Here is a 12,861-nt window from a genome sequence, read left to right as displayed (position 1 = left end):
GCTCCGACTGATAGCGATCTTATGTATAACAGAACAAAGCGTTGCCCAAAACGTCTAGTGCTGTACCATCCTATTATGATAAGGCTTAGTTTGAGAGTATATAATCCTTACAGCAATTCATGAGGTGGGTACTATTATTATATCACCATGAAGACACTGAAGCACAGAGAGATTGGAACTAGAAATACCAAATCGAGGCATTCCGGCTTCAGAGTAAAAGGTTGGTTTTATTCTAACTCCAAAGATGGAACTAGAACTACAGTCTAATGGAGAAACAGGGCTCTTATTCCTACACCTGTGTGATTTTGGAAGCACTGAATTCTCTCAGTTGCCTTGTTTGCAAAGTATCCTAATTATTTCACATACAACATAAAGAAAGTGAAACCATTTAATACAAATTGTAAAGTGCTCAGCAGAAGTCAGAGATGATTAGCCGTAACCCTGTCATTAACTAGGTGACCTTGGGCATTGGTTCATTACTTTAACAAATGTTAATGAGCATGTTAAGGACCATATTAAGGATCATGTTCTGGGGACACAGAATGTGTAAGGTTTAGTACCCACTCCCAAGAGCTAGGGGTATTCTAGTTCCAGCTTTCTTGGATTCTGTGTCAACCCCTCCTTTCTGCCCCCACCCCCCCCATTCTCCCCAAGAGAGTCATTCCTGGGTCAGAAAGAAAGGGCTCCAGGAGCCCCCTCTGAAAATGCACTTCACCTGAGGGAAGGCCCAGTGAGTTACCTCTAATATTGTACTTCTCAAATATTAATGAACATATGAATCACCTGAATATTTTTTTAAATGAAGATTCTGGGGTGAATTCAGAGTCTGCATTTCCAAAAAGCCCGCATGTGATACTGCACAGACAACACTTTTGAGGAGCAAGGCTCCAACCATTTCCCAGTTTAAAAAAAAAAATACTGCCTTTGAGTCAATTCCGACTCAGTGACCCTATAGGACAGAGTAGAACTGCCCCACAGGGCTTCCAAGGAGCAGGCGCCGGATTTGAACTGCCAAACCTTTTGGTTAGCAGCCCTAGCGCCTAACCACTGCACCACCAGGGCTCCCATTTTCATTAGCCCCCTATAATTTGCCAAATTGGTTCACTGTCACCTGGAAGTTACAGAAAGGTTAAAGGCCATAGACGGGGTAGTTTGGGAAATCTGGCTAGCAAAGTTCTAGTTGAGAAGAGAGTATGAGCAGACTTGAAGGAAAGGGACTCGACGATTCTGACAGATTGATGGACAGCTCTGAGGACCCACTGATAAAGTTCTTGTTTATACCTTTATCGTGGCACCATCCAACCCCAGACATCCCAAGAAATAAATCACTCCCGCCTGCAACTTTTACCACCATTCGATGAAGCCTTGATTCTCAGCCTTAAGAGGTTACGTTATAATTACTGCTTAGGTGCCTCTCACCCTGTAATGTGAACTGGAAAGGAGAAAAGAGATGTGCATTCATACCCACCCCACCCCTACCCGGGCCTGGCACAAGACCTCCCCTCCCCGCCCCCTATACTGCTTATTTAACGCTTGCTGAACGGTTTTTAAAATTTGCAAGTGGGCCTAGCGCGCAGTTCAGGCCTAGTGCGCTCCTCACTAACTTCACCAGGGGGCGCGGCGGCCACGGAGACACCAAGAGTGTGCGGGGCTCAGAGCGCTTTCCCCGCGGTCTCCACCCGGGCCACTCCCTACGACCTGGGCGGGAAACCCAGACTTCTAAAAGGGCCCCCACTTTGGGAGGCCGGAGGCATCGCCAGAGCCTGGGTGCTTGGAGCTCGGCCCGCGCCCCTTCCCTGGCCCGCTGAAAGCCGGGCGCCCCGGCCCAGGGCCGGTAACCAAGCGCACATGGCCCGCCCGGCCCTGTTTGTCCTGGCAGCGCGCCGCCGCTATTTGAGGCGGTTTTTATCTCCCAGAAACCAGAAAAACCGCAAGTGGAGTCTAGGAAAGATGAAAGGGGCCGGGGAGGGGAGGACCACGAGGCTGCGGCGGGCAGGAGCTGGCACCGGACAGACGGGGACCGGGAGGCGAAAGGGCCAGGCCCTGGGGGGTCCCGAGGAGTCTGCTTTGCCGGGTGGGGGCGGGAGCCCGGGGTTCCACTTAGGGCTTTCCCTCTCAGACCATCTCTAAGGCGACCCCCGCCTTTTATCCTTCCCACCCCCTTTCCCAGCCTCTCTTCCTCCACAGCCCCCAGCCCACTAAAGAAGAACTCGGAACTCGGATTTCTCCAAAGCGACTTTGAAGCTGCGCGCCCCGCCCGAGGGCAGGAGATTTCACACCTGGGCGGGGCGGGAGTGGCCGCGGGGTAGAGGGACTAGTAACCGAAGAGATTCTAGCCGGCATTCTCGGACTCCCAGACCTCTTCCCACCCGTTCCAGCCAAGCCAGCGTCTCTCCGGTCCCGGCGAAGTGGACCATCCGACCCGAGGCGCCGCCCGGCGTCGAGCCCAGGCCGGGGGTGGGAAGGAGAGCGGCCTGTGAGCCCCCCTCAGCCCAGCGGGGGAGTCCTGGGGGGCGGGGGCCGTACAAAGCCCTATTGTGGCTTAGGGATGGCCGCCACAGAGTGGCTTTTGTTCCTCCACTAACTCCGTGTCGGGCACGACTGATTGCAGGCCCCGGGCAGGGGGCGGGTTACGTGCCAGGCCGGGTCCGCCCGCCGGGAGCCGGATCGCAGCGGGGCTGGGACCACACAATAGTCCGCGCTCGGACGCCGGTGCCCGCGCTCCGGCCAGGTCACTGCCCCGAGCAAGATCGGTTGGTGCAGTGTTTTAAGAAGGAAAAAACCACTCTGTGCCCCCACCTTCCCAACTGCGCAGAGGGCACCGGGCAGTCAGATGAACTCAGCAGGAGGGCCTGGCCTACGAAGTATTTTACAGAGGGCATAAATTGCAAACGTGCACAATGGAATGCCCACGGGGACTCCCCAGTTTGCTAAGGAAAAAATCCTGTAGCCCACGCTTTGCCATTCGTCTTCTCCTTTTCTCACCAGTACGATATTTCAAATCAGATTTTTATTTATTAAATTTTTTAAAAAAGACTCCATGAGGGCATGGTCCCTTTCCTTTCACAATATGACCCACTCCCCAAGCTCCAGCGGCTTTAACCCTTTAACTTGGGGCTTGAGGGAGCAGGGATGGGAAAAGGAGGATCCAAAGTCACAGGAAAAGTATTCAAAGGCACGAAGCGGCTTTAAAAGTCACTGGAGGTGGAGTTGGGAGCATCAGAAGTCCTAGGTAGGGGGCCTGTGGACACACCCCTAAATCAGCTTTGGGGACCTATGCCCTCCTAGCTCGATAATTTCTTCCTTCTCATGGTTTTTAGGCACCAGGCCTAATACAGTGCCTTACTCATAGTAGGCACTCAATAAATGCTTGATCTATTTGAATCTGATCCCAGAGAAAGCTTCCCCACCCATTCAGGAGAGACACCTCCAAATCAATGTCCTCCTCCTGTTAGGTGGGTTTTCCCAAGAAAGCATGTCTAAAATGGTAGCCTCAAACTCTCCATAACCATGGCAACAGGGGATTAGCCTGATGGGGTCATGGTGTCTGAGAAGCAGTGGGAAGAACCTGCTCTGGGGTCAAGGGAGCTGGGGTACATTCCAGTCCTTCTCCCTTCCATAGGATTTGAGGTTTCACAGCTTCTGGCTGGGGCTGGGGATACTAGGGATTCCCAAATTGAGAGATATCCCCGTTAACTCTTTAACATACATCTAGCTAACCAACCCTACTAGCAGAGACTCCATTAAAAGAGAAACGTCATTAACTGAGACCCTGATTATAGGAATCCTATTAACAAGATCTCCACTAACACTTCATTTACACAGAGATGCATTTGGCTAGAATTGCCTTAGCAGAAACGGACCCCTTTCCCTCCCCAGTTCACTCTACCTGACCTGTCATCATAACTTAGATAAATAGAATTATTATTATTATTATTCATTATTCTTGGTACATAGGGGTTAAATACACAGGCCTGGGGGCAGCCTCCCTGACCCTGGGGTCACCCCATCTTTGGGATCAGATCCCCGCTGGTCTGCCCCCATCTTGGCACCCTGCTTTCTGCCAGGTCACTAACCCCAGTCCCCCTAATCCTGGTCCCTAATGAAGGGCCACCAGGGGGCAATAAATTATCATCATTATTATCATTGTGTTTACAGAAAGGAAGAAAGCTCTGGAGAGTGGAAAGCAGTGGAGTAAGAAGTTGGGGAGACAAGCCTAGAAGCTGAGGAAGAGATAAATAAGCTTGGAGAGCAGAAGAGATGCATGTCAAAGAGTTAGTGAGATGGAGAGATAAAGAGCTGGGAGCCCAGTTGGAAGGAAAGTGAAGTGGTATAGCAAGAACAGGGAGAGAGAACCTGTGGGCCGGAATGAGGGAAGAGCTTAGGAAGCCAGAGTGCAGGAACCAGGCACAAGGTGAGGGCCTGGGATGAGAGTTTGCTGAAAGCCAGGATTATAGTGAAGGGAGGAGATGAGATGAGGAAGCGTGCAGGGAATACTCAGGCCCGGAATGACCAGGAGAGAGATGGAGAAAACCCCAAGGGGCAGCATGCATGGGACAAAGGGGTGAGGGGCAAGCAGTGGCCCAGGAGCCAGGAGAGGCTGGCAGAACAGCCCTGAGGTGGAGACCCTCCACCCAGCTCAGATCTCCAGCAGGTTGCTCTGCTCAGGGCTGCCTCCAGGAGCTTTCTCTGGGGGTGCAGGTGAGGTGGAAGGTCTGGGGGTCTGACTGGCCTCCTCTTCCCCCGTGCTGCGGGTCTCCCCCAGCTCCTTGGGGCCGTTGGGAGGGGGCCCAGGGCCTGGCTCGCCGTGGGTGCGCTGATGTTTGCTCAGGTGGTCACTTCGGGTAAAGCGCTTAGAGCAGAGCAAGCAGGTGAACTTCTTCTCTCTGGTGTGAGTGCGTACATGGCGCTCCAGCTCATCTGAACGGGTGAACCTCTTGCCGCAGAAGAGCCAGTTGCAGACGAAGGGCCTCTCACCCGTGTGCCAGCGCAAGTGGGCCTTCAGGTGTGAGGCCTTGCCGTACACTTTGCCGCAACCGGGAATGTGGCAACTGTGGATGGGCTTCTTCCGCAGCCCGGCTGCAGCTGCCCCCAGGCGCTCTAACTCTTGGCAATTGGGGCAGTCACAAGAGGAGCGCCCCGCCCCACTGCTCCCATATCCACCACTGCCCCCGGTGCCTGCACCCCTCGGGGGTTTGGCGCCACCACTCCCCTCCAACTGCCCACTATTGCCCACTGCCTTGGGTTTATAGACATCTTGAGGCAGGACATGCTGAGGCCCTGGTTGTAGGAGGTGGGGAGCTGGGTATGGGGCTGGATTAAGGGGGGCAAAGTCAGATGGGTAGGTGGGCAGCTGGGGGTTAAGTGGAGGCTGAGCAGGGCCTGTGGGCAGTGTCCCTTGCAGCCCATCACCCTGGCCCTGACCACCACCAAGCCAGTTGCCCCCAGGATGCATGTCCCACCAAGGGGTGGGAGCATTGCCTGGGCCTGGTGAGATGCCTGCATGGATGCCCGCCTTGTACCAGGAGCCATAGGGATGTGCCATGTCCAGGGAGGTGTAGACACTGGGCAGGCAGTCAGAAGAGCTGTGCCCTTTGGGCACTAGTAGCCCAGGGTCCTGTGTGCCCGTAGGCCCAGGAAATGAATGGGAAAAGGGAGGGTAGTCATTTGCATAGCCCGAGGTGGGTGCTGGAGGACTGCCAGCAGGTGAGAGGAGCCCATTGGTGCTTGAAAAGGGGGCTGGGTAGGCATCCCCCATGGTTTTTGGGGCTGAAAGGTCACTGCCCACAGTGTATGGCTTCTTTGCTCCTACTTTGCCCAGTGTCGTTGAGTCCCGGAGAGGGCTGGAGCCACCAAATTTGCTGCACGCTGCCGTCAGCATGGCCAGGGGGCTGGAGCCATAGTGAGCTTCCTCCTGTGGGGAGAAGGGAGCACTGCTTAGAGGGAGAGGAGAGATGCAGAATGAAGGGCAAAGCTCTGGGGCTGAGCCCTGGACACATGAAGAACAAAATAGAGGGGCCAGGGAAGAGTTGACAGTCAGGGGAATTAGAGGTAAGAGGGGTCAGTGAGGACCAGGGTCACAGTCAGGATGGAGTCATGGAAGGAGAGCAGAGGCCCAATTCTGCAACCCAGTAGTCCACTCCAGGAGGCGTGAAGCAGAGATCATTGTGGGGTTACTAGGGGTGTGCACGGGGCCTCCCAAGAACAGGAGACTGTTCTTAAATAGCTATGAGAAGAGCTGGAAAAGAGGCAGCATCTGGGTGAGGTAAGAATTAGAGATCCCGACTTCTGGAAGAGGTCATGGGCAGGGGCTTGGAGAGGAAAGTTGACGCTTGAAAAGCAGCATGAAGTGAAAGTAATCTATTAGGGGACTGGAGTTTGCCCCCATTCCAGGTCTTTCTGATCTCATGCCATATTCCACTTCCTGTCTCTGCTTCAGCCCCTGATTAAGGCAGTGGCCTGGTCTCCCTGAGGTCAGTCCTCATGTCCCTGGTAAGGAATCTCTTGGCAGGAACGCTGGGGCAATGGCAGAGACACTGGGACATTGAGAGGGAACAGGGCTGCCGCCAAACCAGGACTGTGGCTGAGGCAAGAATGTCTTTTAAGCGGGCAGTGGGCATCTCCTGCTTTGTGGCGCCAGCTGGTACCCCTTTGGGAGGGTGGGAAGAGCTTGATGCCCTCAGACCCCTCCAAGGCTCACAGCTGGTTAACAGTTACATTCCTCCATACCTCGGTGTCCCCTAATATGCAGTCCGCAAAGTTGGTCTTTCTTCACCCTTCTAGCACAGTGAGCAAGAGAAAGTATGTATATGTGGAGCATAGGGTCTCTTAGAAACACAAAGGTATTGTCTTAATTCTAACTTTGCTGCTGCTACCAGGCAAGAGGTGGGACAAAGAGCAATCAAGATCACACTACTTAAGAGCTCATGGTGCCCTCCCTGGGTCAGCCTCAGGACCTCCCTGGAGGAGATGCCCTCCAGAACTCCTGGCATAGATAGGCATTCATTATAGAGAATTCCCCCAAAAAGTATGCCCCCCAAAGCTGACCTTGCGCAGTTCCCTGGTTTAAAAAAAAAAAAAACAACACACCCGTTGCCATTGAGTTGATTCTGGCTCATGTTGACCCCGTGCGTTACAGAGTAGAACTGAGCTCCATAGGGTTTTCTTGGCTGTGATCTTTACAGTAGCAAATTGCCAGGCCTTTTTTTCGTGAGCGCCACTTTCTTCCATGGGTTCAAATCACCAACCTCCCAATTAGTAGTCAAGCGCAAACCCTTTGCACCACCCAGGGGCCTTGCCTGGTGCCTTCCCAGTGAGGCTGAGAAAGAACCCAATAATCCAGGATTCCCAGCTCCTCCCTGGTGGCCCCTAGCTTTGGGGATGAGCATGTGTGTAATTTCAATCCTGGAGGTATGTCTGGGGTCTTAAGGTTGCAGTGAGGGGTGTGTGCACTGCTCCACAAGTGCAAATCTGCTGCCCGCCCCCCCGCCCCATTACCTCTCTTTGAGGTCCTGCTGGCTCCATGAGTTCCTAAATTTGAGATGCCAAAAGCCTCTTCAAATCTGGCCACAATAAACCCCTAGGGTCCCTCCCAATCAGAGTTTCCCTGGAGCCTCTAATCTTCCAGGCAGAGGGTGGGTTAAGGCAGGGTAGCTGATGGGGCAGGAGTCAAATCCTAGCAGAAAGACATAGAAACATGGAGTTCGAATAAGAGAGGCAGAGACCCAGAGACATGGACAGGAAAGGTCCCTGTGCAGCGTAAAGGACTGACATAAAAACCTCATGGGGAGGCGGAATGGGGGAACAGAGAGAGAAAGCTGACATTAAAAGACTGAAATGGGAGGGACCCAAAACAGCAGAAAGGTAAAAAAGATAAAAGGGAGAGAGAGAGGAAAGCAGAATAAACAAAGAAGGAGAGGTGACAGAAGAGACTGGCACAGGAAAGCTAAGGAAAACAGAGAAGATGGGAAGGGGGGGAATAGGAAGGGAAGAGAGAGGAAAAAGGCTAACTTCCTACCTAAGAGAAAATCACCCTGGTGTTAGTCCCCAGAAAACCCCCAGACCAGGCCACTCCTCCCTCCTTCTCCCCCTGACCACCCCCTCCTCCTCTGCCCAGCCCAGCCCGGCTCCGGCTCCGTTGGTTTCCCTGCGGTCGGTTTATTTTTAAAAACGCCGACGCGGTCCCCCCGCCCGGCCCTCACACTGTGGCCACAAGGGCCTCAGCCAAGCCCAGGGACCCCACCCAGCTGTGGGGAGCTGAGGAGAGAAGGAGGGGTGAAAGAACACAGCCAGCCCCAGGCCAACAAGGGACCCCAGCCCTGGGAAGGGAGGCCCTCAGGACCCTTGAGGGCAGGGAAGAGGAAGCAAGGCACTGGACCCAACCTTCAGGCTGTTGTGGAGGCCAAGAGCTGGGCACCAGGCTAAGTTTCACCACAGCCTCAGTTTTCTTCTCTTGCTGATTGCTCTCGCCTGAGAATTGGGCAGGAGGTCCTGGTTAAGCATTCCGAGTGTGCTCTCCCATACCTGATCAAATGTTTTATCTTTCCAGGGCCCAGGAGGCCAGCCTTCCAGTTGTTTCCCCCCACCACCTCCACCCCATTAACAATTTTTTTTTTTTTTTTTTTTAATGTTTAAAGTACTGAAGGGGGAGTCTCTGGAGAAAGAAAAGATAGGAAGCTAAGAGATCCAGATAGGAAGTAGAGGAAGGGGGTCCCCTCTTTCCGGGGAGTCTTGGTGCCCAGCCCGACCTCCCACTGGAAAGGCTTTCTGTACATCTGAGGGCTGATGGGCCATGGACTCTGGGGACCCAAGGCCCCAGTTTTCAGATCTCATCTTTCTCAGCCCCCTCTCAAGTTTCTTAGTTTTACCAGCTTCCCAATTCTCCTGTCCCACCCAGCTCCCCACTTCTCCCTCCTCCCTGTTCCTCGCTGTCTTGCCCAGCTCAGGTGAGACTCCCATCAAGCAGGAACTGCTCCCTTTTCTGAACCCTAAGTTCTTCCCACTGCCAGAGATCCTGCCCATACCAGGCAGAGGGATTCCTGTTGGTGGTAGTAGAAGTGGCTAAGGGCCCAGGTCACCAAAAGATAGATGAAAGAGGTGGAGGGACTGGAGTATCTTTGTGTTGGGGGCATCTCTGGCTCACAGGGAGTGAGGGAACATGCAAACCCAGTTTCCTCCACACACTCCTCTTGCCCAGTGCTATCCCCATTCCATGTCTTTCCTGCAGGTTCCTGGGCCAGCCCCTCCCCCAGGCACCAGTGCCACGTTGGCAACTCTGGCATGATGCCCACCCCCACTGACACTGCCCCTGCCCTGGATGGACCCAGGATTTCCATGCATTTTTTTTTTATTCCTCTAGCTTCCTCAGGACCACAGTGTTACAATGATGACTTAATATAGAGCTCACTGGGGAGACGGCAGGGTGGGCAATATGCCCCCATTGCTGCTGGGAGTAGAGTACAATACCTGGAGGCCCCTGACTGAATACACAGCAGTGAAAAGAGCATGGAACCCACCGTATTGGCTTGCATGCCATTTCCACAAACTCAGTCACAAACTCACTCTCACAGCCCTATAAATACACCATTCCTCATTAGAGTAGCAGACACTCAGATAGCACAGCTTGCACACATGCACACCTGTACTCTCAGGGAACCAACCACATGCAAGTGCATTGGTTTACACTCTAATGCATACGCTCAGGCCGGTGAACATAGACGCTAAAAGACTCTCATCCCATCTCAACGCATGCTCTCTCTCACAGGGGGCTAAGTCTGCTTCCTGTTTGGCCCATCACCCCTAGGACCTGAGCTAGGGTACTGGGAACCAGGGATGGGAGCTTTAAAGGGGACAAAGAGTGGTAAAGTTTCAAGGCTACTGAAGAGAGCTGGCATTCAGGAATGGCTCTTGGCCCCAAATTTCTGCAGGGGGACCTAGAAAGCAGGACAGAGATAGAGACAGATAAATAGTCAGCGACCCAGAAGCAGGGAGAACTCAGGACATTAAAACAGACTGGAGTTCCCCATTCCCAGCAGGATGCTGCCCTCCAGGCCTCCTTCAGCTACGCACTGTGGGACCCCCAGAAACTCTGGTAGTCAGTGATTTCTCAAGGATCCAAACCCTGAACCCTTCTGGTAGCCCAGTTCCCTCCATCCCCAGTGCCAGAGGCAAGGGATGCTGGGGTCCCAGCCTGGAGGGGAAGTGGCCCAGTCCGCCCTGGAGCCTCCCACTCCCAAAATAGAGCTGAGTTTGTCTTTGGCTGAAAGCTAAATATTTGTGAGCCGGGCAGGCGGCCTCAGACCCTGTCCCTCCCCTTTGGTTCCCTCTCAGGCCTGGGCTCAGTTCCCCTGGCCAGCCCCCCCACATGCACAGGACTGCCCTTCTTCCTTCTCTCATAGCCCACCTCCTCTCCTACACACACCAGCCCAGAGGCCCAGCCCCCTGGCCACATACAGACCAGACGAGATGTTGCTAAGGCTAGGAGTCCCAGCAGACAGCACCCCCAAAGAACTGTATCCAGCTGTCACTCTATGCCCACCCAACCTGTCCCCTCTGTCCTCTATCTCTGCCCCGTCTGCTACCAACCCATCTATCTCTCACCCCTCTCTCCCCACTCTCCATCTCTTCTCCCTTCTTTCTCCATTCCTTTTTCACTCCTCAGAGTTGGACTGTTTGGCTGACACTAGGGTCCATGCCTTCTGACTTACCCCCGCCCTTCACCTGCGTTTGATTGTTCTCTGATCCCTGGTCTACTGTCTCCTCCCCCTTCTCCTATCCTCTGCTCCTCTTTCCTCTGCTCTCCCTTCCTCTGAACCCACTCCTCTCTCCTCATCAGAGGGACCCCTGGAAGTGACAAGCACCACAGCTACTGTCTGTGTGAGTTGGGGGTTGGGTGGGCAGCGATGAGGCATTAAGATTGTTGCTGGTTTCCTGGGGAAAGGAAGGGGCAGTTACCTCAAGCAGGGAGGACGCCATCCTGAGGCTGGGGAACGGGTCCCAAGGAACCAGGCAGATGGAGACAGCCTAGCCGGAGAAAGAGGGAGAGGGAGGGAGAATGGGAGAATGGGAGAGAAGAGATCTAAAGTTAGAAGGGACTGGGGGGTGGGGGGTGGGGGGGGCTGCTCTCTGTCTGTAGGGATCCACCCTCTAATTACAGCTTTCCCAGCGGAGAAGGCTCCGGATCCAATGAGGAGGGTGAGAGAGGGAGGCAGAGGGTCCAAATTTCCTGCTCCATTTGCTGAGCTCCCCAAGAAGGGATCTGGGAGGGAGAGGAGAAAAAGGGGCACCCAGGGAAGGGATGGGAGGCCAGAAGGGGGAATAGGAACATGGGCAAGTTGTCAGGGTTTCCTTAGGTGGTGCTGAGAGGGGAAAGGTTAAAGGAATTGTGGACCCAGGTGTCCTACACACCCCTAGCACTCCCATAGGCATCTGTGGTATCATGTACCTGGCGAGAGTCTGGGGCTGGGTGTCCTGGGTCTCTCTTCTCTGGAGGTCTGGCAGTGAGAGTGCAGGCAAGGGAAGGCCTGTGGGTCCCAGAAAGGATCTGCTCCTGTCCCAGGCCAGCTCCACTCCTGTTCCCACTCAGGCTCCGGTTCTAAGATCCTACTCTGACTCCAGAGTCCTTCCTGGTGCTTGGCTGCTGCTGCTGCTGCTGCTGAGGCTGCTGCCGCTGCTGCTGCCTCCGCCGCTACCGCTGCTGAGGAAAGGAACAGGAGGGAAAAGGAACAAACCCCAAACCACTAATTAGAGATCCAGGGGGGGGATGGGGGATTGGGGACGACACTCACACAGAGAGACTGGAACACACTGACACACACACTCATGGACAAACACAGGGATGATACATGCACACGTACACACACACAGTACTACCCACACGGGTACAGCCACGGTCATGAATGAACACAGACGAACTAACACACAAATTAACACAGTGACACGGCTGGAGGCACACACATACCCAAGTTGGCCACGGAGGTGCTTACTTCTCCAGTCACCCACCCCTTGATGGGGAGACCAGTGTACGGGTGTGTGCGTGTGTGTGTGCGCGCGCGCGCGCGCATGCACACACGCGTGCGCTGTTGGCTTCTACTGCTCAGACTCTCAGGGTTACTGAGCTAGGTTCCAGAGCAAGGCCTGAAGTGAATGGGTGGGGGTTGGCACAGTCTTGTGGGTTTTCCCAAGTCTTCCTCCCAGTGCCTCAGTTTCACTTCTGGGAAATAGCATTCTAGTCTATCTCACTTTGTGGGGCAGAACCTGGATCTTTTAATTCCGAGAAAATTTTAAGGCAGGCAGGAGTAAGAGTGGGCAGGGATAGAAGGTAACTGGATCAACTCATTCATGCCTTGGCCTAGCCCCTTTGAATCAACTCCTCAAAAAAGAAATGCCCTAGCCTCTATCATTCCTTGCTGGTTACCATCCCTAGGTCCCTCTTAGCCACAGATCTGATAGCCATCATTTAGTGGATAGATCTTCTCGGGAGTGATCATGCTTTCCTGGGAAGGAGCTTCTGATTTCCTTTTTCTTTGCCATACATCAGTTCCCTCTGCAGCAGGAAGAATTGGAGTTAGAACTTAGGCGGGACTTCCCAACTTTTACTTCCCACCAAAATGGGGAAGAAGAGAAGGAAGTTCAACCAGATTGGGAGAGGGAAACCCAAAAAATCTATTAACTGAAACCTGGGCTCTGGGGTAAGCTTATGGGAGAGAAAGGGCTAGGTAGGCAAGTGGTAGAACCAGCATCTCTCCCACAGAGGGGCCCAGCCAGCTGGGGTTGTTTCACAAGTTATTCCCCAGCACACACCTCTCACCCCTCCCAGCCCTGCCCCTCAGAGGAATGAAGCCCTGTCCTTTCCCATCCTCC

The 12,861-nt window shown here is 53.9% G+C and overlaps 1 protein-coding gene across 1 annotated transcript; it reads right to left on the bottom strand.

Annotated features, from left to right (window-relative positions):
* Positions 1 to 2,992: 2,992 nt before the first annotated feature.
* SP7 (Sp7 transcription factor) lies at positions 2,993 to 5,919 on the bottom strand. The gene has a single exon (XM_023556999.2). It carries the CDS (start codon positions 5,879 to 5,881, stop codon positions 4,640 to 4,642), a length of 1,242 nt encoding a protein of 413 aa, XP_023412767.2. The 5' UTR covers positions 5,882 to 5,919; the 3' UTR covers positions 2,993 to 4,639.
* Positions 5,920 to 12,861: the final 6,942 nt, after the last annotated feature.

This window comes from Loxodonta africana, chromosome 4 (genome assembly GCF_030014295.1).
Source record: "Loxodonta africana isolate mLoxAfr1 chromosome 4, mLoxAfr1.hap2, whole genome shotgun sequence".
In the NCBI taxonomy this organism is placed as follows: Eukaryota; Metazoa; Chordata; class Mammalia; order Proboscidea; family Elephantidae; genus Loxodonta; species Loxodonta africana.
Note: the sequence above shows the minus strand (reverse complement) of the source record. Positions and strands in the feature narration are given on the sequence as shown.